The sequence below is a fragment of the Trachurus trachurus genome (genome assembly GCF_905171665.1).
Source record: "Trachurus trachurus genome assembly, chromosome: 3".
Lineage (NCBI taxonomy): Eukaryota > Metazoa > Chordata > Actinopteri > Carangiformes > Carangidae > Trachurus > Trachurus trachurus.
Window position 1 is genome coordinate 17,616,654 of NC_139893.1, and position 26,506 is coordinate 17,643,159.

The 26,506-nt window shown below is 39.6% G+C and overlaps 2 protein-coding genes across 3 annotated transcripts in view; both read right to left on the minus strand.

The window, feature by feature from the left end:
• Window positions 1-2,747: 2,747 nt before the first annotated feature.
• On the minus strand, window positions 2,748-18,253 carry gnb5b (guanine nucleotide binding protein (G protein), beta 5b; the record flags this gene model as incomplete). The annotated part of the gene is made up of 12 exons (XM_084001556.1): window positions 2,748-2,759; window positions 3,112-3,278; window positions 3,979-4,075; window positions 4,465-4,513; window positions 5,488-5,579; window positions 5,821-5,964; window positions 9,494-9,626; window positions 11,852-11,928; window positions 12,889-12,930; window positions 13,053-13,189; window positions 16,538-16,649; window positions 18,128-18,253. 12 exons carry the CDS (start codon window positions 18,251-18,253, stop codon window positions 2,748-2,750), a joined length of 1,188 nt encoding a protein of 395 aa, XP_083857682.1.
• Window positions 18,254-22,183: 3,930 nt separating this feature from the next.
• myo5aa (myosin VAa) overlaps window positions 22,184-26,506 on the minus strand; it is a 51,323-nt gene continuing 47,000 nt past the window's right edge. For both annotated transcript variants that reach the window (XM_084001800.1, XM_084001799.1), the window contains 6 exons: window positions 26,130-26,219; window positions 25,811-25,961; window positions 24,785-25,067; window positions 23,973-24,147; window positions 23,776-23,856; window positions 22,184-23,429 (listed from right to left, as the gene is read on the minus strand). In XM_084001800.1, coding sequence (XP_083857926.1) covers window positions 23,277-23,429; window positions 23,776-23,856; window positions 23,973-24,147; window positions 24,785-25,067; window positions 25,811-25,961; window positions 26,130-26,219 — 933 coding nt within the window. In that variant the 3' untranslated portion in view covers window positions 22,184-23,276. The remainder of the gene's footprint in view (window positions 23,430-23,775; window positions 23,857-23,972; window positions 24,148-24,784; window positions 25,068-25,810; window positions 25,962-26,129; window positions 26,220-26,506) is intronic.

Here is a 26,506-nt window from a genome sequence, read left to right on the forward strand (position 1 = left end):
GCTTCCCCTCAGCTGTGTGTGGACGCACGTTTATCTACTGGCTCCGCCCCCGCTACGTCATTACGCCACTACGTCAGCCTTCCACCACGGAAAAAGAAAACCATCGCTGCAAAAAAAGCCCGGTTATGAAAATGACGACAAGGTCCAGTGGAAAGTACAGTCTGGTGGTTTAGCTTCCTGTAGCTGAATGTATGAATGTATATAATATAAAATGTATAAATTGGTTCAAAGACCTGTTGTTTTTATAGTCTACACACTATATATTGTAGCCTAGAAAGTGTCAGTCAGACACATCTTTAAAAATCATAGGCCACTAAAATATTCAAGGTCAAATAGAGCCAATAAATAGGCTACCTATGACATGAAGATGACATGTTTTGTTCATTAAACTAACAAACTAACTGCATACCAAAAATTAAAATTATGAGAACTGCCTATGTAGCCTACAGCATTATTATGGCCCAAACTTAAACTTGTCAACTTGAACCATGGGGAAGTTGTTTTTTCTTTCAAAACGTTGTCATTTCATAAACCACATTATTCATATAGAGAAAAGGCAGTGCTAGATAACCAGTGAATAATAATCACTAGTTTCAGTTCAAACACCAGAGAGGGGATAAATGACATCAGAAAAGGGCTGACTGAGACTGAGCCAGCTTTATTATCAGCCCTGTAAAATATAGGCTACTGATCACATTGTTTTTGAACTGAAACAATTAACTGGTTGCTCTTTCTAAGACAAAGCTCTGGTCTGTGGGCGTAGTTGATATAAAACCCCGATCAAGCTTTCACTTTTCTGCCCTGGGAAATTCTTACAGATCTTACAGGTGCAAAATTGGGATACATTATTGCTTTCACTTGATACAGTTATGGTTCAGTGCTGTGTGGTTTTACTGTCTCTCACTCTCAGTTGGGGCCATCGCAGTCTGTAAATTACACAGAGGAAGTGAAAGTGTAGAGACTTTGTAATAAAACTGAATGAATCACAGCTGAGCATTTCAGCTGATACTCTCTCTGTGTGGTAATTCCCCTTAGGTCGTTTATACATCTGTCTCTTAACTGCTTATTTTTACCCTCTTTTTTCAGTTTCCCTTTTTGAATTACAGAGTTTCCACTTAACTTACATAGAAGATCAAAGAAAGGGAAGAAAGGAATCCACACACTTAAAATTCAAATGCTCACCTGAATCAGATCACCTCAAACAGATTGTGTCGTGTTTTAGAGAAGCTTTAAATAGCTACTGATAGCTACTGGTTTTTTCACCACACTGAAAGAAACAATGCTGTTGCAGTCCTTGTAGTAGAGACACAAAACTTCCTGTGCAGTAGGGACAGGTTTTTCATCACTGTGCAGTAATGATTTATGAATGGGGATTTTTCTAGTGATAGGTCAAGTGATGATGTGTTTATAAACAGCTGAACTTTGACTTCTGTAAAAAATAAAAAATAAAGACGTGTAACTTCTTGTCTGATCAATAAACAAGATAAAACCCAAGTGTAGAAAGACATGTATTCCTCCACTTACAGTGAGTTAACCAAATGACAGGACATACAGTACATGCATTTTTGAGTTGTAGTATTCATAATCTTTTAAAATATTTTGAAAAGAGTTTCAGGATATGTTTTTCTTTATTTGTGGTAAAAGTCAACGGCTTAATTATTTAAGATAAACCTACTCAGAGGAGTGGATCACTGTTTTGGCAAAGTTATGAATCGCGTAAATTACATTTTTGCTGACTATTTTGAAACAAACACATAATGTAAGTTTTTTTTTTCCATTCTACCATTCTGGACAGCTGTTAGCTCTGTTTTCCTAATGCCATGAAAATGAAACATCAGACTGTTTAAACTTCTCATCTTCTCTAATCCACTGCAACAAACATCAAGTCTGCATTCATTTTCTTCAAAGTGGCATTGATGTTGCAGAGTAAAGCAGTGCAGACTTTTAAATTCAATCTGCACAGAAAATGATGATGCAATCAATGCAATTATCTGTTCTGGAAAATGATAGCTTTGATTTTATTCTGTTAGCAGTACCGACATATAAGGGTTTCAGTGGGGTTTGTAAGCACTGAGAAAGAAAGAGAGCAGGCTGTGTGTGAAATCTGAAGAGAAAACACAAAAACACAAAAATAAATAAATACTTCAAACCTTTATTACTCTCTGAAAATTTGCCCAAGCTGTTGAGGTTTAAATGTTTTGAAATAAGAATATTTCAAAAAGAATAAGAATAAGAAAAACATGAGGTTAAAATTAAAGTTAATGTCTTGTTTATGATAATCATGACACAGCCTACTATGGCAATAACAATAACAACAGTATGTGCACCTACGGCATTATTCTGGACAAGCTTGGTTCAGGTAGAAGAACTGGTCAGAGAATAATCCAGTGTTCATGATTTAGAAGACAAGTAGCAAAACTGTCTGTAGGTCTACATAGCAGAACAGACACATGCTGCTGATGACAGTTTATCCTGGCTCTTTACACTAAAAATAATTTCCCACTACAGTACATCAGCAAAAACATTTAAAACTTAACACAATTATGCAATATCAGTCATCAAACTATAAATAACAAAGTGAGAATCCCAACTTGATGAACTGTACCCACCCTAAAGTTATCATACAATGACTTATGTATACTCAAAGGAGACGGGGGTTGTGTTTCTGTGTGCCGCAGGAAGTCGCAGTGTTGGCCGCCACATAAAGTCGGTGATGTCAGTGCAGGATCACTAACTTCATATAAACACTAGGCCCAAATCTGCAAGAGAGCAGTGGAAAATTTGATTTAGACAGTTGTAACAGCATATGTTTAATAAATCATAATAGTCTTATTCAAAAGTACAATGGGTCTACATACTTTTTTGACATGATTTCAGATATTTCATTTGTATATGTCTCATTTATATACACTAAGGACGGAAGCCTACATGGCCCATTGTAAAGGTTTACTGTTAGTTTTGCAGTAGCATACATCTCTGTTGTACCGACTGAATGACTATACAAGGATTCTGACAAAATTAGGGCTAAGCTTCATCAGTCAAAGACCATGCCATAACAAAAATAAACAGCGTAGTGGTCCAAACATGCTGTGCGGGGAAACTCCCACTCACCCGCATAGTGTTGTCCCAGGAGGCCGAGCAGAGAGCCGTGCCGTCAGGTGACGATCTGACTCTGCTGATGCGGTTCTCATGACCAAAAAGAATGGAGGCACGAGTTCCCTTCAAAACGTCCCACACATTGATGGTGTAGTCGTTATAACCAGCAAAGAGCAGGCGGCCTGGGGATGGGAGAAAGAAAGTACATAGATGAGGAAGTGAGGGAAATCTGGAATAAGGAGAAGTGGGGATGAACAAGATTGAAATCATGAGCTGGGGTTGGTCAAAATCGTGAAACATGCCCTTAAGACGTGCCTGTTACCATGCTGCCTGGTAATGACAGGTATTATTCGCCTACACTTTGTTTTTTCTCTGGTTAAATGGTTGTTCTTGATAGAGTCTATTGAGCCCCTTATTCTTCAGGCTCGACAACTCAGGACTAAATGTTTAGGGAACGTGTGGTTTTTGTTGTTGTAGTGTGGTGATAGGAAGGATGAAAGTGTTAGCCTTTCTCATCACTCCTGAAATGGTCTCAACTGTTTCTGGGTAACTTCTTCACTAAAGTCACGAAAATAGTTTTATTCATCTAAAATACTTACCATTACTGTAATACTTATATGAATACTAAATATAAAATGTTTTTGAGGATTGTTAACTTTCAGACAGATGATATCTGTGTAAATAAGTTCATATTTGAGATGAAAATTAGGTCACACTTGAGGACACATTGGAAGTGCTTTCTTCTTCTTTCTTTTTTTTTTTTGCAGTTTTTCTCATTTCTGAAGCTTTTCCAGAATCAACTCAAATTGTGTGGAGCACATTTGATATGATAACTCATCATGATAACTAACCATAACTTTATGTGGTCTAAACACTCCTTACCACTCAGAGAGAAGTCCACAGTGGAAGCTCCAAATATGATGCTGTCCTTCTGGTAGACGGCTACTTCACGATCAGCTCGCAGATCATAGAAACGGCACTGAAAATTAAACAGGACACAAAAAGCTAATTAGACCAGACTAATTTTAGTCTGTGAATGAGCTATGATAGGCAGCTTCATATTGTGTAAATAATGTTGGGGTTTCTAGTATCTTATATCTTGTTATTACACACAGCGAATGGAAGAAATTTACTTCAGTAAGGAAAAGCTGGGATATCTGTATCTTATTTCTGATATGTGTTGTGCTGCCCACCAGTGTAGATAATCATCTCATTAATATCAAACTGAATCACCGACTTCACCATGACGCCAATCAATGTTACTTCTACAAAGGCACTGAGAATGTCATTTCAACAATCTTGCACAGCACACATATTGGCATAACAAATCACCACAAACACACAAGCACGTCATATGACACAACTCACTGTGGCATCATCAGAAGCAGAAGCAAATGCATCTCCACTGGGATAGTACCTAGAAACACATGACAGAGGTTGGGATTAGATATTTTGCAACACCAGTGAGCTTCCTACATGAAAGATGCTTTATTAACGCTGTTGTTAGTGCGTCATTTCTGAATAAAGATAAATTCTGCTGCGTGAACTGTAGCTGAAACATGAAGTGAATGATGAAATCTCTGCAAAAGGGGCTGATAACTGAATTATGCTCCTACTGCTTCTGGTTAAGACTTAGAAATTATTTTACCCAAAATCTCTCCTTTAATTTGCACACTCGATAATCATCCATGAAAAGCTCAAATGTGAACATGGAACAAGAGTACATCAACTGAGACCTGACAGAGTTTTGATGATAAATTGGCACTTTTTAAACAAAAAACAAAAAACTTATAATCATAATACTTTTCATTTGGGCATTTGGGAAGTTAGATTTTAGATCAAGTTAGGTAGATGCAAGTTTAGTTGATCCTGTTTCACTTCACAGGGCAAGACTGAAAACTTTATATTGGATGTATATCAACACTTGCTTCACAACATTAATTACATATTTTATTTTCTAAGCTCAAATTAGAAGTAGTGGTTTATGCCTGTATCCCTCCACTACGCAAACTAGTTTCATTTCACGTCATATGAGCTATAAACCAATTGTGTGATATATTTTCATAATTGTACAAGTTCTTGAGATAAAAAACATGTATTTTTGCGGTCACAGTGACCTTTGACCTCTGACTATCAACATCTAATGAGTTCAACCAGAGAACATTTGTTGAAGACTGAAGAAGAAACATTTGTCCCCATGATTTTTTCATTCACAAAGCCAACATTGTGTTTTGGGTCACTGTGAACTTGACCTTTGAGTTTTAATCGCAAAAATCTAATCAGTTCCCCTAGAGTCCAACTGAATGTTTGTGCTAAATTTGAAGAAATTCCCTCAGGCGTTACTGAGATATCGCTGACATGATAATGGCACAGGCAGAGAAGTGAACTCACTTTACACAGTTGACGTCAGAGTCGTGGCTCTCAAAAGACTGAATGTTCTGTCCAGAGCGCATGTCCCACACATTGGCCTTCTTATCACTGCCCTGATAACACGCAGAGACACACACACACACACACACACACACACACAAAGAAACAAGAAGTATTATGGTTGTTTTGTTCAAATCCATTTTCTTCAGTATTTGCAAAAGCCCATGAAAACTCGCCATCCAAGGAGAACCACGAGGTTCAGGGTTTCTCCTCAAAAACCACCACAGAAATTACAAAAAAAACACACAGAGACACATGCACAGAGACACACATGCGCATATCTGTCTCACTCACCCCTGAGACAAAAGTGTTTCCAGTTTCAGATGGGGCGAGGTCCAGGGACAAGACATCAGCTGTGTGACCATGGAAACTCTGCAGCAGCTGCCCGCTCTCAACATCCCACAAGGCACATGTGCCATCGCCACTGGAGGTCAGGAGCTAAAAGACACATGCAACGCGGGCAAACACACCCCCCCACACACACACACACCACATATGTAAAACAACCAACAAAACAAAAAACATAATAATAATTACTTCCGCACAAGCACTAGGCGTATATATTTTCATTTTGGAGGTGAGTATCATCTCATCCTGTAATTTGTCCTCCCTCTAAAAACCACAGTAGTCTGATTTATTGGGAGCTGTGGATGAGGTCTTGTAAACAAAAATGAAAAGTATTATGGTACACGAGTTCAGACGAAACAAGGAAGGAGGAAGTTAAATCACAGAGGGACTTTTATGGGTAAATTCTGTTTTCTACCACAAACTCAACAATGACTTGGCAAAAAGGTGAAAATAAGATGAACTGGATTTGACATGGCACTGCTTTAGGTCATAGAAACAAAAATGTTCTAAAAGTTAATTTTTTTTTTTAATATTTTAAATAAATGTAAAATAAAAGCACATTTTTCTTTTTCCTAAATATGTACCTTTATAACAAATTAACAGTGGTAACTCAATATTGTATTTGACTTTGACAACTTGCTTTGCTCTCCTTTCTCAATTTCACAGCAACACTTAAAAATAAGAAATGGCACTGTCCTGAACTAAAAAATATATATTATTGTTGGAGTAAAATAATATTCAAATACATTTGAAATGAAATTTCAGTGTCGAGCATGACATCGTTTTGACATCACCAAAGGCCTAAAAACATTGAGGATAAAATTAGGTAGGGATAGCTATTATATATGCAAATACTTGTAAATCTATGCTGCACACATATACAATATGCACAACGAAAGCCAAAGGTCAGCATCTCCCCACTAGCACCACTCGGCTCTCACTGTGCATCATGTATCCACATACAAATAAGCACACAAAATGCCCAAATGTCAGCGAGTCCTCTGATGAAAACAGATTATGAGCACTTAGAGACACATGCAGACACCAGAGATCCCTGCTGGCTGCTGGATTAGAGAGCTCCTGCTGGATGACCTCAGGCACAAAAACACACCACATCCTGCTTGCACTGAGAGGTAGCTCCAGTTTCAACATGAGTGCAATTATTAGTCAACCACACACACCGACTGAAACCTCACTGAGCAGAGCCTTAGCCTCATTAGTCTGATTTTACCATTTATTAAATATTAGCAGGGGTTGATTAACTTACCCCACGTGGAGAGCTTGAGACATTATGATATCACTCTCACCTGCAATTGTTAGTACTATAATACATTTTCCATATTCATACCTGGAAGACTATGTGCATGAATAGCAATCGATTTCAGACACCCCATTTCTTTCCCCTGGTGTTAGTTAAATATCTCATCTACCTGCCTCACTCCCATTTGTGGCTATGTCAATTTTCTACTCCTCTGCATCACATGGACACTGTAGGTAAATGTAAAGCAAATGTTAGCAACTGTCTAACTTAAATTTACTAGGTTACAGTTCAGCAAACTAATACTCGCTCGTATGTCCTCTGTCAATATGCATATGGGCTGGAGGCTCAGTAACTGTATGAGCAATGGAGGAAAGTAACGCACAAAAGTACTGTGGTGCCATGTATTTCTGGTTTATGCTACATTAATTGTATACTTGTATACTATATTATGAAATATTGTAGAATCTATTCCTCTACATTTATTTGCCAGCTTTATTTAAAGACAGTGGACAGGAGGAAGATACTGCAGTCACTGTCATGCTCCACTTCACTCACTGACCTGCACTGCAGTGGCTTCTTTTTTCCCCCAGAGAAAAAGCTAACCTCCTTGATTACCATTGTATAAATTGCACTCTGCACACGGGAAGATATCTTAAACCAAAACTCCCAACAAATCACATGTCAGAGCAGCAGCGGGTCCTGTCTTCCCCAGTGCACCGCTTCAATGTTGCTCTCAGCTGGCCACACACACAGTACACAATCTTAACTGCTCTTTTAGCACATTATAATGTTGTAAATGTGAATTCTTTTATATACCTGTGTGGTCAAGTTAATATGTAGTAAACACTTCCTCAGCCTTCAGTTTGTGCTTGCACAGAGCTTTGTGCTCCAAGGTCTGTCGTAAAGGCTGTGAGCGTGACAGTGTGCTCATGTGCATGAATGTGTCTTTGTGTGAGAGATGCAGTTTGAGGGAGGACATGTGTGAGAGACAGAAAGAGAGGCAGACAGGAAGAACAAACATGCATGTGTGTGTCTATGTGTTAAATGTTCTGCCCTCAGGTCAGTGTGCTCCACTCTTTGCTCGATAAAAGCCACTCAGTGTCTATTAATACACACAGGATAGAGGACCACCCACCGCCACCCTTGTCTCTTCTTTGCCCCCTCCTTAACTCTGCCATCCCTCTCTCCTCTCATCTTCCTTCCTGTCCACTTCTTACCTCCCCCCTATTATGCTCCTCTGCTTTGCTGAGGGCCAAAGTGGAGTAAATTATTAAAGCCAAATATCTCGGGCTGTTTCCTCCTTGTTCTTCACTTCCTGACCTCCCTCCTTCCCTGATGGGGAGTTGCAAGCACAGCTGATGAAAAACAAAACTAGTGATATGTATAGACGTATAAAACACAAATATTTTGTCACATTTTTAAGACCCTTTTAGCAGTTGTCTATTTTTATCGGACGACATGGGGCTTGTTGCTCTTAGGGGTATGATTTTTGCTTCAGGTGCAAAGTGTACCAGATTCAAATCCCTGATGAGTCCTCTCCTCTCAGCGTCAAATACCATTAACAGCGCAGACAGGTTTTTTTTGTGTGATGTTGGTGGTTTAGCTACTAAAACTGCTACTGCTCTGATTAAAGATGAGACACAAGAAAAACATGTAAAAAATGTGACAAAATCCATGACTTTTGATCATCCAAAAAGTGTACAGTCTCTCCCATCAACATGAAACCTAGTCCAACTAGTCACCATCATAAAGGGTTCTGTCGTAAATGCTATATCTCATTGTGTATAAATGCAAAATACTTGAAACCTCTGTGCTTTGGGTCTGTTTCGCATGAGAAGTCAAAGATTTAAGAGATTGTTTTACTCCTTTTGACATGAGACTTGGGCCAGCCGTGTCTCTCTGAGGTTCTGAACAAAAATGACACCAGGTGAAGCTTTTCCAGCTTTTTTTGACTCAGAAATATTCAAACCTCAGTGAAATGTTTTCTAATCTCTGAGCTGCTCTCAATCTGTGGACCTCCTGGTCCAACTTGCATCAACTTGACAGCTCCACCATGAGCGGCTGGCCTGAGGGGAACCCGGTAAGACCTGTCTGCAGGTCTAGTATTAAGTTGTAATTTATCATTAGCTGCCTCAGCTGATTGAGGCCCCTGGCAAACAAGCCCTGTCCAAACAATACTTAACATTTCCCTACAATAAAGCGTTCTTTGTTGTTTTATCTATAAATCTTACAACTACGCCGTTTCCAAATGTATTCACAATCTGTGTGCTCAAAACAAGAAGTACAGCGCATTCACAAACAGGTCATTTATTGCCCGTGACTTACCTGTTTGTTCCATGACACTAAACTGATGCTCACCTGCATGTCAGAGTTGGTGAACTGACATCCTGATAGGTAGTTGGTGTGCATGGCGACCGACTTCCTCTTTGCAGCCAAGTTCTCGTTTTTGTCCAGTGACAATGGAATCACTGAGCACTTGTTATCCAGTCCACTTTTAGAAGATATTAAAAAAAATCAAGTTCAAAACAATATCAAATTAAACACATCGATAATAAGACTAATAACAGTTGCTATACTAGACATTTGAAGTGAGTTTCAATTATACAGACATCAAAAACCTAGCAGATGGCTGAACACTGGCATAGGCTGTTTACATTGCAACTCTTTGTCGGTTTGCTTCTCTCAGCGTAGTTCAGTGCAAACAAATTTTCTAAAAAGCTGACACCTAAATAATTTCAGAACCACATCCCTGTCTGACAAACTAAAAAACTCAGTGTTGAAGTGAACCAACAGAGAGGAGACTCAGCTCTTTTACAAAAGTGTGAAAAAAAAGCAGCCAATCATTTGACTTACTGGTGTCATGCAATTTTACACTAGAGTAAAAACTAAAACTTATCCATAAATTAAAGCAGAAGTGAGTGATATATTTGTGTTAATATAAGTCTTAAATAGTTATATCTTCCGACAGCAATCACTTACATAGAGTGTTTGGACCGAAACACGGGTCTGTCAGTCACTCTGCTCTGCTCTGAGTCGAGGAGAAAACATTTATCGTATCCTACAGTTTTTATCCAATGAGGAGAGAGAACGGCATGCAGGGCTGTGTGTGCAGCCAAGGAACGCCGTGAATGTGGCGACGTAGGGACGAGGACCAGTGGCGTGCACAGACTTTTTGAAGGGCAGGGGCGAAAAGGAAAAAAAGGGGCACCTAATAGCGCGTCCTCGCCACTGAAGAGGGCACTTTAGCATGCGTTTTGGCTTCCCTGAAGGCACTTTAACACGTGTTTTAGCTCCCAAGAGGCCACTTTAGCACATGTTTTGGCTCCTAGATGTGGCTCCTAGAGGGCACTTTCAGGGCTGCCAAGTTTCAGAAAATGACAGGAGTGAGACTGTAGCGACATGGTGCGTTTGGAAAAATTTTTGGCCTTTTTTAACATTGATTTGGCCTGTTTTAATATCGATACCTTAAGACTAAAAAAACGTCGATTTGGCCTGTTTTAACACGTGTTTTGGCCCCCAAGAGGGCACTTTAGCACACGTTTTGGCTCCTAGAGAGCACTTTAGCACGCATTTTGGCTTCCAATAGGGCACTTTAACATGTGTTTTGGCTCCCAAGAGGGCACTTTAGCACACGTTTTGGTTCCTAGATGTGGCTCCTAGAGGGCACTTTCAGGGCTGCCAAGTTTCAGAAAATGACAAGAGTGAGACTGTAGCGACATGGTGCGTTTGGCCGGCGACCAAAGGTCGGCGGCGAAAAAAATGTGGCCTTTTTAAACGTTGATTTGGCCTGTTTTATAATATCAATACCTTAAGACTAAAAAACATCGATGTGGCCTGTTTTAACACGTGTTTTGGCTCCCAAGAGGGCACTTTAGCACACGTTTTGGCTTCCAAGGGCACTTTAACATGTGTTTTGGCTTCCAAGAGGGCACTTTAACATGTGTTTTGGCTCCTAGAGGGCACTTTAGCACACGTTTTGGCTACCATGAGGGCACTTTAGCACACGTTTTGGCTCCTAGAGGGCACTTAAGCACGTGTTTTGGCTCCCAAGAGGGCACTTAAGCACGCGTTTCAGCTCCTAGAGGGCACTTTAGCACGCATTGTGGCTCCTAGAGGGCTCTTTAGCACACGTTTTGGATCCTAGAGGGCACTTTAGCACACGTTTTGGCTCCATGAGGACACTTTAGCACGTGTTTTGGCTTCCAAGAGGGCACTTTAACGCGCGTTTTGGCTCGCAGGGGGCACTTTAGCACGCGTTTTTCAATAATTGGGCCACAAGGGGGGGCGACCGCCCCCCCTGCCCCCCCCCCTGTGCACGCCACTGACGAGGACTGTTATGGTGCGTTCAAGGAAACTCGTTTTTTTCCGACCTGTGACGTCGTACCAGTTCAATCTGGTACATAGACTGTACAAAAAGACGTACTGGTACGATTTCACGGGTCGGAAGTTACGAGTGGCCGTTATAGTGACTTTCACCGGTAAAACAGGTCGGAAAAACACGAGTGGGTTGCCTGGAACGCTACAAAGTCGTAAGTTGTGACTTGAAGCTGTAATTTATGATTTCAAAAGCCTGCCTGGAACGCAGCATTAGCGAAAACGACCGGATCACTCACTTCTGCTTTAAGTTTATCACTTGAGAATGATTTAGATTTCTATTACTGAAAATGATACCAGTCAATTAAACATATGTGATAGATAGAAAATGTTCATACTCACCCACATGCCACAGCACAACCTGAGGGAGCATAAGCACATGCCATAACCCATGTACATGGCAGGGCTATTCCATGCTCCTGTAACACACACAAATAACATGAACATACACACACAGATAACAGACAAGAGGGTTAAAACATGATATGGATCATTGGTAGTAAGAAAATATATTCTCTTTAATAGGTAAACTACTAAATACACATAACACACCGTTAGTTATACACACAGCTGCAGTACATCTGGATGTGGCGAGTATTAATAGGGATTATGTTTGGTGTGGTTATGTCTGTTCCATCCTAACCACCATTTAAGAGCACTTAGCCACAAACACACACATACTCACAAAACACACACACACCCAGTCATTACAGGAGACAGATGGAAAGATAATCTTTAAACGCATATTTCCATTTATGCACTCTCTCAGGGGAATATAGGAGTATAGGATGAATCAACACCAATACATATGGCGAAGACAACATGAGCATCTGAAGTTACACTGGGCAACCAGGCCTTTAGAAGCACCAGTTTTGCATTATTGTATATCTATTGTCGATTTTCCTTTTGTTCGGACGTGAAGCTCAACCTTCTGATTTGAGGTATAAATGTGATTTGAGGTATAAATGTAGAAACACACAACCAGGAGCTCAAGTGAAAGTGTAATTGCAAAAAGGTTTAAACTGAGTTGCTGTTGCAAATGTGCAGTAAACTGAAGTCTGACTGTATCAGATTAAAACGAGGCAGGAATTAGTAAGTAAACCAATAATAATGGATCATCATATTATCATTATATTATTTACATTAGTCCATATTGTGTGTATTTCTGATTTGAATATTTATGTTAACATTAAAGGAAAATTGTCATATTATTATGTTACAATACTCTTACTGCTGTCAAAGTTACACCCCACACCAAAATCGGATCTTTTTTTTCCCCATGAAATAATCTATTCTATAACATGATGTAATCACTCCCACATTTTTTTTTTTTGCAATTTATGACTGGACAACTCTCACACACACACACTTCTACTTACCTTATTGAGTGTGAATGCATCCCAGACAATCACTTTTCCATCCTAGTTTAGAGAAATAAATGAATAACACAAACATAAATATTAATGAATATATTAATACTTGATACACTGCATCTCTCCTAATACACAATAAAATAAAATACTTTAAACGTGCAAGTGTGTACCTGTGAGGAGCTGACTATACGACGATTGTCCTTACACCAGTCCATACAAAGCACCTTGTTCCCGTGACCCTTCAGCACACGTCTGGTCTTTATAGAGAGAGCACTCAGCACATCGATCTTCTCCGCTACCTGGTGCACTGAGGGGCCACACACACACACACACAAACGAAGACCAACATTTCACTTATGGTTTGTAAAATAAAAACAATAAAATTCAAGGTATCTAAAGTTAGAGTAAATAATCATTTGTGAAATGTAGCTATAGCCTACAATAAATTATATCAGTGAATTATCATGTCAGATGCATTGGAATTTATTTAAAAAGGTTAATGAATGAGGTAGGCTTAGTTACACTTTTTTGTAATCTCATCTATAAGAATCGATCACATCTTCAAGATTGATCATATTGTTGATCAATCAAGTATAATCATCGAATCAGCTCAGTGGCTGGAGGTTAGGAGGAGCCCCCATGGACAAGAGCTGGACTATTGCTATTCATATTTCTTGTTGAAAAAGAGATACGATACGTTGCTGTACCTTCTACAAAAACACACAATATGAAAACAGAGATGCAAAACAAGCACCAATGAACAAACTAATTTACAGAGTTGTTTTCCCACCAGAGAGTGAATTACTGAACACATTATGGCTCAGTAAGTCATAAAGACAAAGATGTGGGATGTTTGATGAATAAAGTTACAGCCTGCAGGACATTAAACCATGAACTCAGTCCAGCCTCTGGAGGGGAAACATCACACTAAACCCATCACACAACTACTGTAGTAAAGCTGGAGGTCAGAGTAACAACATTTATAACATTTAGCTAACTACATTTCCATCACATCATCTCCACACTGACCTAAACTAAGCCTGAAGTCTGGAAGCTGCTGCACCTGTCAACCTTTAAATTAACCCCTTCAGACCCTGCGTCCATTGGAATGGACATGACATATTTCTGTCTCTAAACAAATAAATACTCTGTAATTCAATGATGTCAGCAATGCTAGTTACTGATTGGGTCCTGATTATCCAACCACAATCATGTTATGACTTTGAGCACACTCTGAGAGAGTGACAGACATCGGACAAGACAAGCATGGTGGACTGACTGCAGAGAGGGAGGAGGAAGCGCCCATTTTCAGTAAAAAATATAAATTTATGTTCATGCTGGCCAAAGCAATTTGCTGTCAGTATACTTTTAACTGTTACAAGTCATAATATTTGAAGTTATTTTAAACAAATATCATATCATTAATTTGTAGGATTTTTTCAAAGTCCAATGTCCATTGCAGTGGACATCAGGAGTTAGGCGAGGTAAACCAACACTCAAATGCTTAGTGTCAGTATATAAAGAAACAAAATACCTGTAAGCTTTTCATAGGTAAAGCATGGTGTAACAGTTTATTTATTCATGATTATAACATTTTTAATATATATTTTTTGTTCATAATGTTCTCATAATCATAATAATGAGTGTCAAAGACTCCCATAAACGTCTCGTAAATCTGAACTTGACTCCTTGAATTCAGGCAATGAGGAGGATGTTACCAGGAGTGAGATAGGTGGTAGGCCTAAGTTTAGAAATTAAGACATTTTTTAATTCTTAGTATGTGGTTTTCATCAATTTAATGTCTTATCTAAATGGAATGGATAAGTATTCGAGAGTGAGAATACATAAAATGAGTTCAAATGTGATTGTTTTGTTATTAGATTCAGAGAGGGACAGTGGAGAGGTTACAGTACATGCATGCCAGAAGAATTTATGTGGCAGATGAGATTGAGATAGAGGAGACAGACAGTATAGTGAAAGAGGAGGACAGGAGGAGATGACAGTAGCAAGGAAGGAAGAAATCAAGTGGCGTCACAGGCCATTCACTACGATCATGGGCACGTCCTTTTTAGAATGCTCCAATTGATGAGGATCATCCCATAGACCCTATGAAGACATCAAACAATATACTGTATACAGTGGCAAGAAAAAATATGGAATTTCTTAGTTTTCTGCATTAATTAGCCATTCAATGTGATCCGATCTACATCTAAGTCACAAGTATAAACAAACACGATGTGCTTAACCCAATTCCACACAATTATAATATTTCATGTCTTCATTGAACATGTCCAATAAACATTCACAGTGCAGGTGGAAGAAGTAAGTGAACCCTTGGATTTAATAAGTGGTTGAACCTCCTTTTGACAGCAAAAACCTCAACCAAACGTTTCCTGTAGCTGCAGATCAGAACTGCACAACACCAGGGGAGCATACGTCAGTCCGACTGCCCACAAGTCCGACGGCTCATTTCTCCGACTACCCATTCTACAGTGTTGAGGTTAGGTTTAGGGTAAGGTTAAGGGTTAGGGCTACTTAAGTCGGAGAAGTGGGAGGTCGGACTGATGACGCAAAAATAAAGAAATGTATGGTCGGAGTCGGAGAAATGGGTGGTCGGAGAAATGGGTAGTCGGACAGACGTCATGCGCCCACAACACCATTGGTCCTTACAGAACTGCTTCAGCTCAGCCATGTTCTTAGGATGTCTGGTGTGAATGGAGGTCATTCCATAGCATACCTATTGGATTCAGGTCTGGGCTCTGACTGGGCCATTCCCAAAGGTGGATTTTCTTTTTTTGAAGCTACTCTAGATTATCTAGGTTGTAGATTTACTTCAATGTTTAGGCTCATTGTCCTGCTGCATCACGCTATTCTACTGAATTCAGCTAGTGGACAGCCACCCTGACATTATCCTGTAGGAAGTCTTGATAAACTTTTACTTTAAAAAATAAATACAAAAAATTAAATCTTAGTTTCAACAGTCGACAAAATATTTTCCCATTAGTGTTGTGGAGTGGCAAACGTCAGGCCTGCAATGGAAAGCAGAGCAATTAATGCAGAAAACTAGGAAATTCCAAAGGGTTCATACTATTTCTTGCCACTGTACCTATATTCTACCTAAAGTACAGTATGACGTGGTTGACATGCCAGATTATGATGAAAACAACAAGGCTACCAGATGAAGACTATACATGAAAAAACACATATTTTGTGACAAGTGCGACATCCTCCTCTCTTCTTGCAGGCTTCTATCAAGTTGATGTACATGTTTAGAACTGCACACAAACTCAAAACCATGCAAACATCCAGTTCCAGATGTTTAGGTCATAACTGATTGATTACTATGTGGAAAAACACAACCTTATTTTTCTTAAGTTTTTCTGACATTTTACAGCCTTTTAGTCCTGGCGTCCATTGGAATGGACATGAAAAAATACTATTAAAAACATGAGTTAGCAAAAATGTTTTTTTTCCACTTTGTTTTTATGTTTGAGAGGAGTCAGAATACATTAAAAAAAATTTTTTTTGCTCAGCCAAAAAAATGCGGGTCTGAAGGGGTTAAACTGAAACAGTTTCGGAGTAAAAGCTAAAACTCAACGTGTAGTTGTGTTGTTAGTCGTTGTTACTGTGTTGTTGTGTGTGTGTGTCCACTTACACTCCACGTCGTTGAGCTTGGCCCGCTCCTCCTCCAGCTTCTTCTTCAGACTGTCGCTCTCGTTCTTCAGGGACGCCAGGGATTCCCCCTTCTGGAGCCCCTGACAGGCCATCTTAGAGGAGCACACCCCGACGCAACAACAAAAACAACAACAGACAGACAGATAGATAGATAGACAGACAGAGAGGGAGAGGAGGAGCAGGAGAGGAGCGGAGAAACAAAAAAGAGAGATGAGTTAAATGTGGACGGGGAGCAGGAGGCGGTTAGAGGCTCGCTCAGATTGTCCTCGAGTGCGACTAGTGATGCTGGCGCGCGAGACCCTGCTCCGCCCCCTCCTCCCTCTGTTATTGTTATTCCCACCGGTCACAGACAAACAGCTCCTGACAGTCTGTACTTCACACTTAGGCTACTGTAATTCACTACCAATGCGTTTAGCTACATAAAAATAAAACAAAAAATACAATTCATAGGCCACATATGTGATTTACTTTTTGCTTTGTTTTGTTTTGTTTTGTTTTGTTTTGTTTACAGTTACAGTGACTTTAATCTCAGCTCAAAAGCATCAGTGTGGCACTCGTACACTAGCCTTGGATGACAGGTATGATGAACACTATACATGTAGTGTGCAAATAATATGTAACTTAATGCATTCACTAAAGCACATATGTGTATTCATCTTATGTTTGGAAAAACATGCACTCCCCAACAAACACACTATTTGCTCCTGTTTGATGATTTCTGCTAAAAAAAAAAAAAAAAAAATAGCCACAGTTCCCAGATGTTGTAGGAAATATATCTCTACGACCTACAGTATTTGACCTGTTTTGAAAGATGCACATAGACAGCAGTAACCAATGAGCTCAGGGGTCATTAGTCTGCTTTAGTCTACTTAATAATGAGGTTAAATATTATTAGTTCAGTCAAAATATTTGGCATGTTAACCTTTTTCCAAAAATGTAGCTATATCTAAAGCATTGGGATAATCTCCTGTCCCCTAACAAGAGTCAAGCATAATATTTCAAGTTGTGTGGCTCACTTTCTGATATAAGCATTTAATCAAATCAAATCAAATCAAATCAAATCAAAAAAGGCAACATGACAGAGAATAAAGAAGTCATCTCCAGCTCTTGTTGTCCAGCTGATCAAGACCTCAACAGATTTACTATCATTTCATGTGATAAAAGTCTCAGTATTTTCCAGACTCAAGTCAACCCTACAGTAATGTTTTAGATATTATTTTTTTTAAGTCTGATGGTTTTAATTTGCAGTGATTTCTGCAGAAAATGTGTTACTACTTTATTATGTTATATCGAGACATTTTGGATCCAGTTACTGTAATAAAAATAAGGGCAGAGACTTTCATTTCTCTGTCTTATTCCATGTTGTGATCTGATGGAGTTTGACTGATGATGGTCACAGTCAAGTCTGCACTGTGGGATCAGTGTCTGCTGAGGTGTTGACAAAGAGCCACAGATTAGGAAGGGTCTCACTGACACTGGTATCCATCTCTTCCTCTCTCTCTCTCTCTGTGTAGCCAAGAGAACAGTCCACACAGAGAGAGAATGAAACCATAAAGACAACGTTGCATACCAGTTCCACACAGAAGGAGCAGTAGTTGATGGGCTCCGACTTAATGTAGATGTTCATCAGGGGACGGGCATGCGAACAGCTGTCGCAGGGGCCAAACGTGATGGCCACAAACGTCTGGTCACACATGGCTGCAGACGATCACCAACACGCCTGTGGAAAAAACACACACACACACACACACACACACACACACACACACACACACACACACACACACACACACACACACACACACACACACACACACACACACACACACACATAAACATGAATTTATTCAGCTAGACAACAGGTTGGAAATATCTTTGTCTCATTTGAAGCGCTTTGGATTTCTGTGGTGGGTTGTGGCACACTTGGCTGTGTGTGTGTGTGTGTGTGTGTGTGTGTGTGTGTGTGTGTGTGTGTGTGTGTGTGTGTGTGTGTGTGTGTGTGTGTGTGTGTGTGTGTGTGTGTGTGTGTGTGTGTGTGTGTGTGTGTGTGTGTGTGTGTGTGGCCTTGGAGATAAGTAGCTGGTAATCTGCTCCAGCCTGATCCTTTTCTGAGCTCCAGAGAAGAGAAGTGCAGCACTGCTATTCTGGGAATGGTGCACATGATAAACACTAAAGACCTTTTACCTTTTACGACACAGATCTTCCACTTTATTTATTTATTTACTCAATTCAGATCAGTGTGCCTTACAAAACCCAATAATGCAATAGCTTGCAGGTGAGTAAAGGCAACACAGACAAACTCAGACTACCACCTTATCAAAACACTGAGAGTTGATCTTCAGAGCATTTGGTGCCAAGATCAGGAGATATTTTGTGATTAGTTGAACACAACTTAGTTGCATTTAGTCTATTTCTGTTCAGGTAATCATCAGATTATTATTATTATTATTATTATTATTTGTTTTTTTCAGAATATGCTCCAATATTCAGGAAAAAATGAAACAGGTAGTGAGCTGTAACTCATCAGGTATTTTAACTCAACTCCAGTGACATTCACACAAACCACTCCATGACTGACGTCAAACTATTGTATATGTGAACACAAAACACACCAACACACAAGTGCACAGAGTCCTATTTCCACAAACACTAGGTATATAACAGCAAAAATAAAACAGGGTAATAAAGGCTGAACAATAAATCTTACCTCACACAAACAAAACTTTTTTTCCCTCCTTGGAGCAGGTCTTTGTCCACAGACAACCAAGTTGAGTTTTTCCAGTGAAGAGGATTGCCAGCCAGGGACAGAGAGGGAATTTTAAGCTTCTTAGTGAAGTGTTTAAGCTGCAACTCTGCTCTGCTTTTACATCTGTGCTTCATACAGCCCTGCTGCACTTACACCTGCAAGACCAGGACGGATACATCAACAGCCTGATCCACTGCTCAGTATTGATTTAAAATCTAGAAATCCTATAGATTACCTTCAACTCCATGATGTAATATTCAGTACATTGCCTCCTTGTTGTAGTATGAAGTGGCTCATTTGTTTAAACATTAATAATGCAGATGCAGATTATTTAGTGGGTAAAAAATTTAAAATTTCTTTTTTAAATTTCATTGTCATAAGAAAACATAAATAATCTCCCACAGACAATCCGACAGTGCTGAATTCTTTTATTTAACTTTTACAGATTTGACATTTTATTCCAAGTTTCTTAATTTCTTAACGGTGAACACATTCACTAAGCACAGCTACCAGATACTACAAACAGTCCAGTTTGTCAAATGTACACATGGGTTTAGAGAGGAAACATTTCAGTATTGGCTTCAGCATGGTCACACCAGTACCACAACAGCTGGGGTGATGATATTATCTTCTGTTTTTTTTTTTTAAATGGCACAATCAACGCTAGTGCTGATAAGAACAATGGTAATTTATAATGTCTACGTCGTATCATACAACCAACTCTCTCCTTGATGTAAAAACGCAGAGTGAAGGAAATGACATTTTCTCTTTCTGTCCAAGAGGCCCAGAGAAAACCAGGGGAGCAAGACGCAGCAGCTTTGCTCTACAATACAAACCAATGAATGAACGTGTGTATGTTTTCTCCTCTGAAAGTAGGTCAGCCTTCCTGTTCTTCGCTCTTTACACATCAGTCCACAGGGACAGTCTGAGGTTTGAGTGTGTCGTCGTACCTGTGGCTTGTATGTATTGATAAATTCTAATAATACAGCAAGAAAAAGATCGCTGGTCATTGGCGTCCAATCATACAGGGAATGTGGTAGCGGAAGCTTCAGGGGCCACAGTTGTGTGAAAAGATGGAAATCAAAAGAAAAACAAAACAAAACAAAGAGGCTTTAAGGTGTGAAATGTTTCTTTACATCTGTTATTTAACTTCCTCAACTTCCTCTGCATTGATTAGAAAGTGCATTTTGACAGCAACCCATCTGTGACACCAACTGTAGAACAACAGGACACTGCATCAAAATAAAAATGATCACAAATAACAGATTATATTCATCTTACAGTGGAAAAAAAACTGCACTGACAGAAAAGAAAACAATGCCACAATGTTGATAACGTGTGTAAGTCATTCAGATAGCAAATAATTCAGATAAGGCTTTTGTCCACAATGTGCAGCTAAAATCGTGATACACTTCATTACATTATTTAACATTCATATGGTTAATCAATTCCTTCTATAACCACCCCTATTTCTTCAGATATGTACTCTTTACACAGACCATGTTAAACTACTTAGAACAAAATACAACAAAAGGCAGATTGATTAAAATGGTCCCAACATAAGGATATCAAATTATTTTCAAACACAAGTGCAACACAAAACAGCTTCACATACTAACTTGTTTTATTCCACTTACAGTTCGTTTTCAATCTGCTGCTTGTCTGTGTTCGTTAAACTTTACTGAGATACCTCACTTCAGATAATACTTTTTCATTTCTCATCACGGACTGTATCGCTGAGATTTTCCCTGGCTAGATTTTTGCACCCTAACTCGGATAATTGCTTCTGAGGACTTGATTTTAATGAAGTGTAAGCTTTAAAAAAAAAAAAAAAAAAAGTTGAGAAAATGTTAGGACTTCAAAACCTGTAAGCACCTTGAAAGGAGGAGAACATAAGTTCATTAATATGGGATAAGGTCATTGGGCAAAATGAGGTTCACATGAGGGTGAGAGGCAAATTTGGTTGAAAACAAACACGAAATGCAAAAACAAAAAAAGTAAGTAAGCAAAAACAGGAGGCAGCCAGGACAGTTTTACTGCAGACAAAGGAGTTTGTTGTTTTAAAAAAAAAAACAAGAGCAGATTCCCTGACGCTCATCCAATGACTCAGCTATACCAACTTTGCTCTACTGTAAAAAAAAAAAGAAAAAGAAAAGAAATGAAAAGAAAAAGGCCGACCCATGCAGGTTAATTTATAGTAGCTGTTAAGTTAAACCCATGCAGGTTCGACAGGTGCAGCAGTAGCAGTGCATGCTGGACACCACCTGGTTGTGTTACTAATGTGGTGCAGTAGCCTCAGCTTTTGTAAGCATGTAGCAAATATGTCTGAATATCTGAACCAAAACAATCAAAGAGAGAAGAAATCTCTTGCTATGTGAGTATTTTTGGTTATAAGGAATCACTAAGGAGGAAGGCATCGGGTTGGACAGGCAGGAGGCGACGTAGCTGCAGGTAGCGTTAGTGTGACGTGCAGCAGAGAGATGAATGTGAAACTGGGTAAGTCTACAACCAGCGAGAGTGAAACCGTCTCTCTGCGTTCTGCCTCTGTGACACATGGCTTCACAACAACACATCATCTTAAGGAAAAAAGACAATACTGAAATAAATAATTACACAATGATAATGACGGTAAAATATTTTCAAAGCTCCGACTGGAGCTGTGACCAGAGAAGAGGAGGAGGAGAAAGTGTTCAGAGTGCAAAACCCACCGGGTGACAAAGCAGTAAGCAGAGATGTATGGTGTCTTCATATATCTGTGTCTGCACTGTCTTGTTGGCGTGTGAGGAAATATCCAGTGTTGTCCTGTGACGCTCAGCTCTAGTCACAGCTGTAAACAGTAAAGATTGTAGCAGGCTAAAACCCTTTGGGCCGAGATTTTTAACTATCCTACACAATTGATCTGGTATTGACATAAACAGCCTGCGACAGAACTGAAACGGTCTTTACAAAGCTGTTCATCTTAAGAAACGTTGGTGACGTCCTTCATATCGGACGCGTTTTCTTCACGCAGAGAGCTTCTAATTTTAAAAAGGGAGGGTGGGGACGGAGGTAAATGCAATAAATAAAATACATGATATATATTATTCATATTTATATATATATTTATATATGTATAAATAATATAGTACAGATGATGAGCTCTGTCTTGGCTTGACTTTGTCCAGAGAGTAAAATGACAGTATACAGAACAAAGCCTGGATCTTTAACATCGGCTGGAGAGAGCTAACATTAGCGCTCAGTTGGCTTTGTACTAAGACTCAAGATTCACTTTGTAGTACAAACCCGACGTATCAAGCTAGACTACAAGTTGCCACCTTGTTCGTTGTCTCAGCGCCTCCTTTTGGGGCCTATACTCTCGCCTATGGGTACGTATATTCTCACCAGAGAAGAAGACAATGACAAGAACGACTATCAATACCACTAGCTGAAACACAGAGGGGGCTGGGCTAATCAGGGTCCAGATCGCTAAGTCTGACCCAGGTTTTGATGGAGAGCGAGCGACTGGAGGAGGCGTTAGTCTGATCCTGTGGCTTCTCTATGAGGCAGGCGTTTATACAAGCAGTGGATTATGGCGTTTTACAGCCAGATTTAAACCAGCGGCGGCGGCGGCGACGACTGTGGCTTCTGTGGGTTTTTGTCAGAGAGAAGGTGCACTAAGTGTAGGCGTGCATGTGTACGTTCAGAGGATGTAAGTACTGTACAGATGCATGTTGACAGTTCAGCATGTGGTGGGATGTGTGTCCAGATTGAGAGGAGGGATGTTTCAGAAGACTGGACACCAACAGGAGACTTTTCAATAAATACTTTCATTTATTGAAGCATAGATGCTCAAATTGTGTCGATATAAATCCTATTTTTTAAGTGTTGGTGATGCTCAGATGGTGTATGTGGCTTTTCTTTGGGTCAGTGGGTGTTGTGTGACTTGCAATTCCAAGAGTGGCCACTAAGCCAAAAACGATGAAGGGCTTTCGGGTTAGACACGGGTGAGGAAGGCCAGGTTGAGAGAGCCGGGGATCTGGATGGTTTCCAGGGCGAGGGAGGAGGGGTTGAAGGGGAAGGTGACCGGGTATATCATCTTTGTGTCCATCAACAGCTGGGGACTCTCGCAACGGTCTCGCAAGCGAGTCTGTAGAGTAAAAGAAGAGAAAGAGCACGTGAGAAGGAGAATATTAACTGTTTATATGCAGGGAAATTTCAATTGCAGAAAAAAATGACACTTGGAGATATGAAAATTTAAATTTTCAAACTAATTATATTAATTTCAAAATGATCATTACTCAAGTTAGTGATAATGAAACCACAATTGTTCGCAGTTTTATATCAATTGTAACTTAGCAAATACTGTAGCTGCATAGGGTAAACACAATGTTGGAGTAGGTGGGTCAAATTATTCACTGAAGTTAGAAAACTGTGTCTCCAGGACTCAGAGCGTTCATGTCCTTAATGTTTAAACATAAAATAGAGAAAATTACCTGTATGGTTCGTATGAATGCAACTGACACTCTCTCCTCAAACTCATTCACTGGTGTGTAGAGGTTCAGGACCTTGACGATCTGAAAGAGAAGCAACACAAAAAGACTTCCTCAGGTTTGTGAAATCATTAATCTTTCAAACGGGACTGGAGTCAGGATTGTTTAAAGGTGGCGTAATAAATGTCGGGGTGTTTTACCTGAGCGGTGGTGAGGGCCAGGCACATGGAGCAGATGGCCTCAGCGTCCTCGTCTGTCTTCTTCTTCACCTGCAGCAGCTGCGCGGCCTGGATCAGAGGCTCCAGGGTCTCCTTGGCTCCGCATGTCATCAGACCTTTGTCCCTCAGCCACTCCTCCAGCTGGCTCACATTGTACCTACACAAACACACACAATAGGTAAAGTGATTGTAACTGAAACACTGTGCAGTAACACTTTACTTGCCTATCTCTATAACACATTATAACTATACTTATAATGAAGTATAATGCAGTTATAACACTGTATAACTATAGTTATAAACACTCATAAATGATCATAATGCTTTATAACAATAAGCATAACACACTATAAAGCATTTTATCATGACTTATAAGGTCAGGTATTATAATAGAGTTGTAATGCTCTATAATGTGTTATACTTATTGTTATAAAGTCTTATGTGATTTATGAGTGTTTATAATGATAGTTATACACGTTTATAAGACAATTATAACACATTATAACTATTATGTATAATGCATTATAAATGTGAGCATTGTCAGCCAGTTACTAACAATTATAACGTATTATACCTGACCTTATAAGTCAAGATAAAATGCTTTATAGTGTGTTATGATTATTGTTATAAAGCATTATGATTGTGAGTGTTTATAATTATAGTTATACAATGCTATAACTGCATTATAACTCATTATAAGTATGGTTATAATGTGTTATAGAGATAGGCGTCAAGTAAAGTGTTACCGAAAAAACAATCCAGCGAATCAGTCATCCCCAGTCCGCGGCTCCTACCTGATCTGCATGCCTTTGCTCCAGGAGCACATGTCCTTACGCAGCAGCAGGTTGTTGAGGGTGACGGCTCCGATGATGTAGAACTGCTGCTTCACCACCTGCTTGATGAGCTCGGGGTCGGTGCCGTGCTGACACATGGTGGAGTGGAAGGCGCTGAGCTGCCGCAGGATGGAGTCCAGGGTGTAGGTGCCCTCGTCAGCGATGCTGGATGTCCGCTTACGCAGACCGGTGGGCTTCACCCCCGAAACACCCTGGATGGTCTCGTGCTCCAGCATGCCAGAGACTGCAGGGAACACACGCATGTGAATTAGGGCTGGGACGATATGCTTTTCTCCCGATTCGATTCTTCTACGATTTTTTGGATGTCGATTCAATTTTAAATTGCGATTCTAATATATTGCCGATTTTCTCAACTTTTAGTCTGCGTTTTTAACACCAGTGAAACAGTTGAATGATTATGATTGTCTACAGACTATTCCAGGAACCATACTTCCCCCCAAAATACACATCACATGTAAGTCAGTTTTTAAGATTTATTCAGCAGCAATATATATGTTTACTCTCTTTTCAAAAGCCTGGACTGCATAAAAGAGGCAAAAATAAAAGAGTATAGAAAAAACAGGCTTCTGAAACCTTTCTGATAAAATGAGATATAGACTGAGGTAAACTGCTACATTTTAACATTTATCTGCACACAAATACTGTAGGAGCCTATAAATTAACATACTCCATTATAAAGTACTTAAACCCTTTTCAAAACCTGGACTCTCTGTATGTAAAAAAGGCGAACAAATGCACATTGCACAATATATATAGGCTATATATTTAAAAAAAATTCAAAAAATAAAAAAATAAAATATAAAAATCGTCAAAAAAATATCGCGATACTTATGTGAATCGATTTTTTCTCCCACCCCTAATGTGAATAGTATTTTATCATGCATGCACGAAAATAGGAAAGAGGAGCGCACACAACCACACACACACACACACACACACCAAAGTCCTTCTAGGCTCTGCACATACCTATCATGGGCTGGAGGATGTTCTCCATGCATTTGATGAGCTGCTGATAGATCTGGATGGCCAGGTCACTGATCACCTGTCTGTACTCCGCCAGGTCGAAGTTGGACAGAGTGTGTTCGTTCTGTCTCGATGTGTTGTGCTTCATGAAAACCTGCCACACACAGAGAAAAGAAGCAGGTTGTTAATGGTCACGCCTCAACTTAAAGCTATTGATTTCCATCTTATAAAACACTGTAATTCTATATTGTCTGTTGAACAATTAAAACAAGAGTAGGTTATTAATTAAATGATTTTTTTTAAAAAGGAACCGAAATCTCACCTCATCTCCGCTGTATTGTTTCAGACAGTGCAGGAAGCGGCAGGTGTTAGCCAACCAGAAAGACACCGTTTCAAAGTCATCTCCTCGTTTCTGAGGAGGAAGGACACAAAGTGGTCAGTGAACGCAAACGCAAAATATCCTGCAACTTCCAAATAATAAGAAACACATTATCTCATAACACGTATTCATATATCATATCATATCATATCATATCATATCATATCATATCATATCATATCATATAATATCATATCATATCATTATTGTGATATCATGACTCCAGCTGGAGATGATACGACCGAAAAGGATCAACAATGGCCCCAAATGAGCTGAGTGCAAACCCATTTACTGACACACACACACACACACACACACAC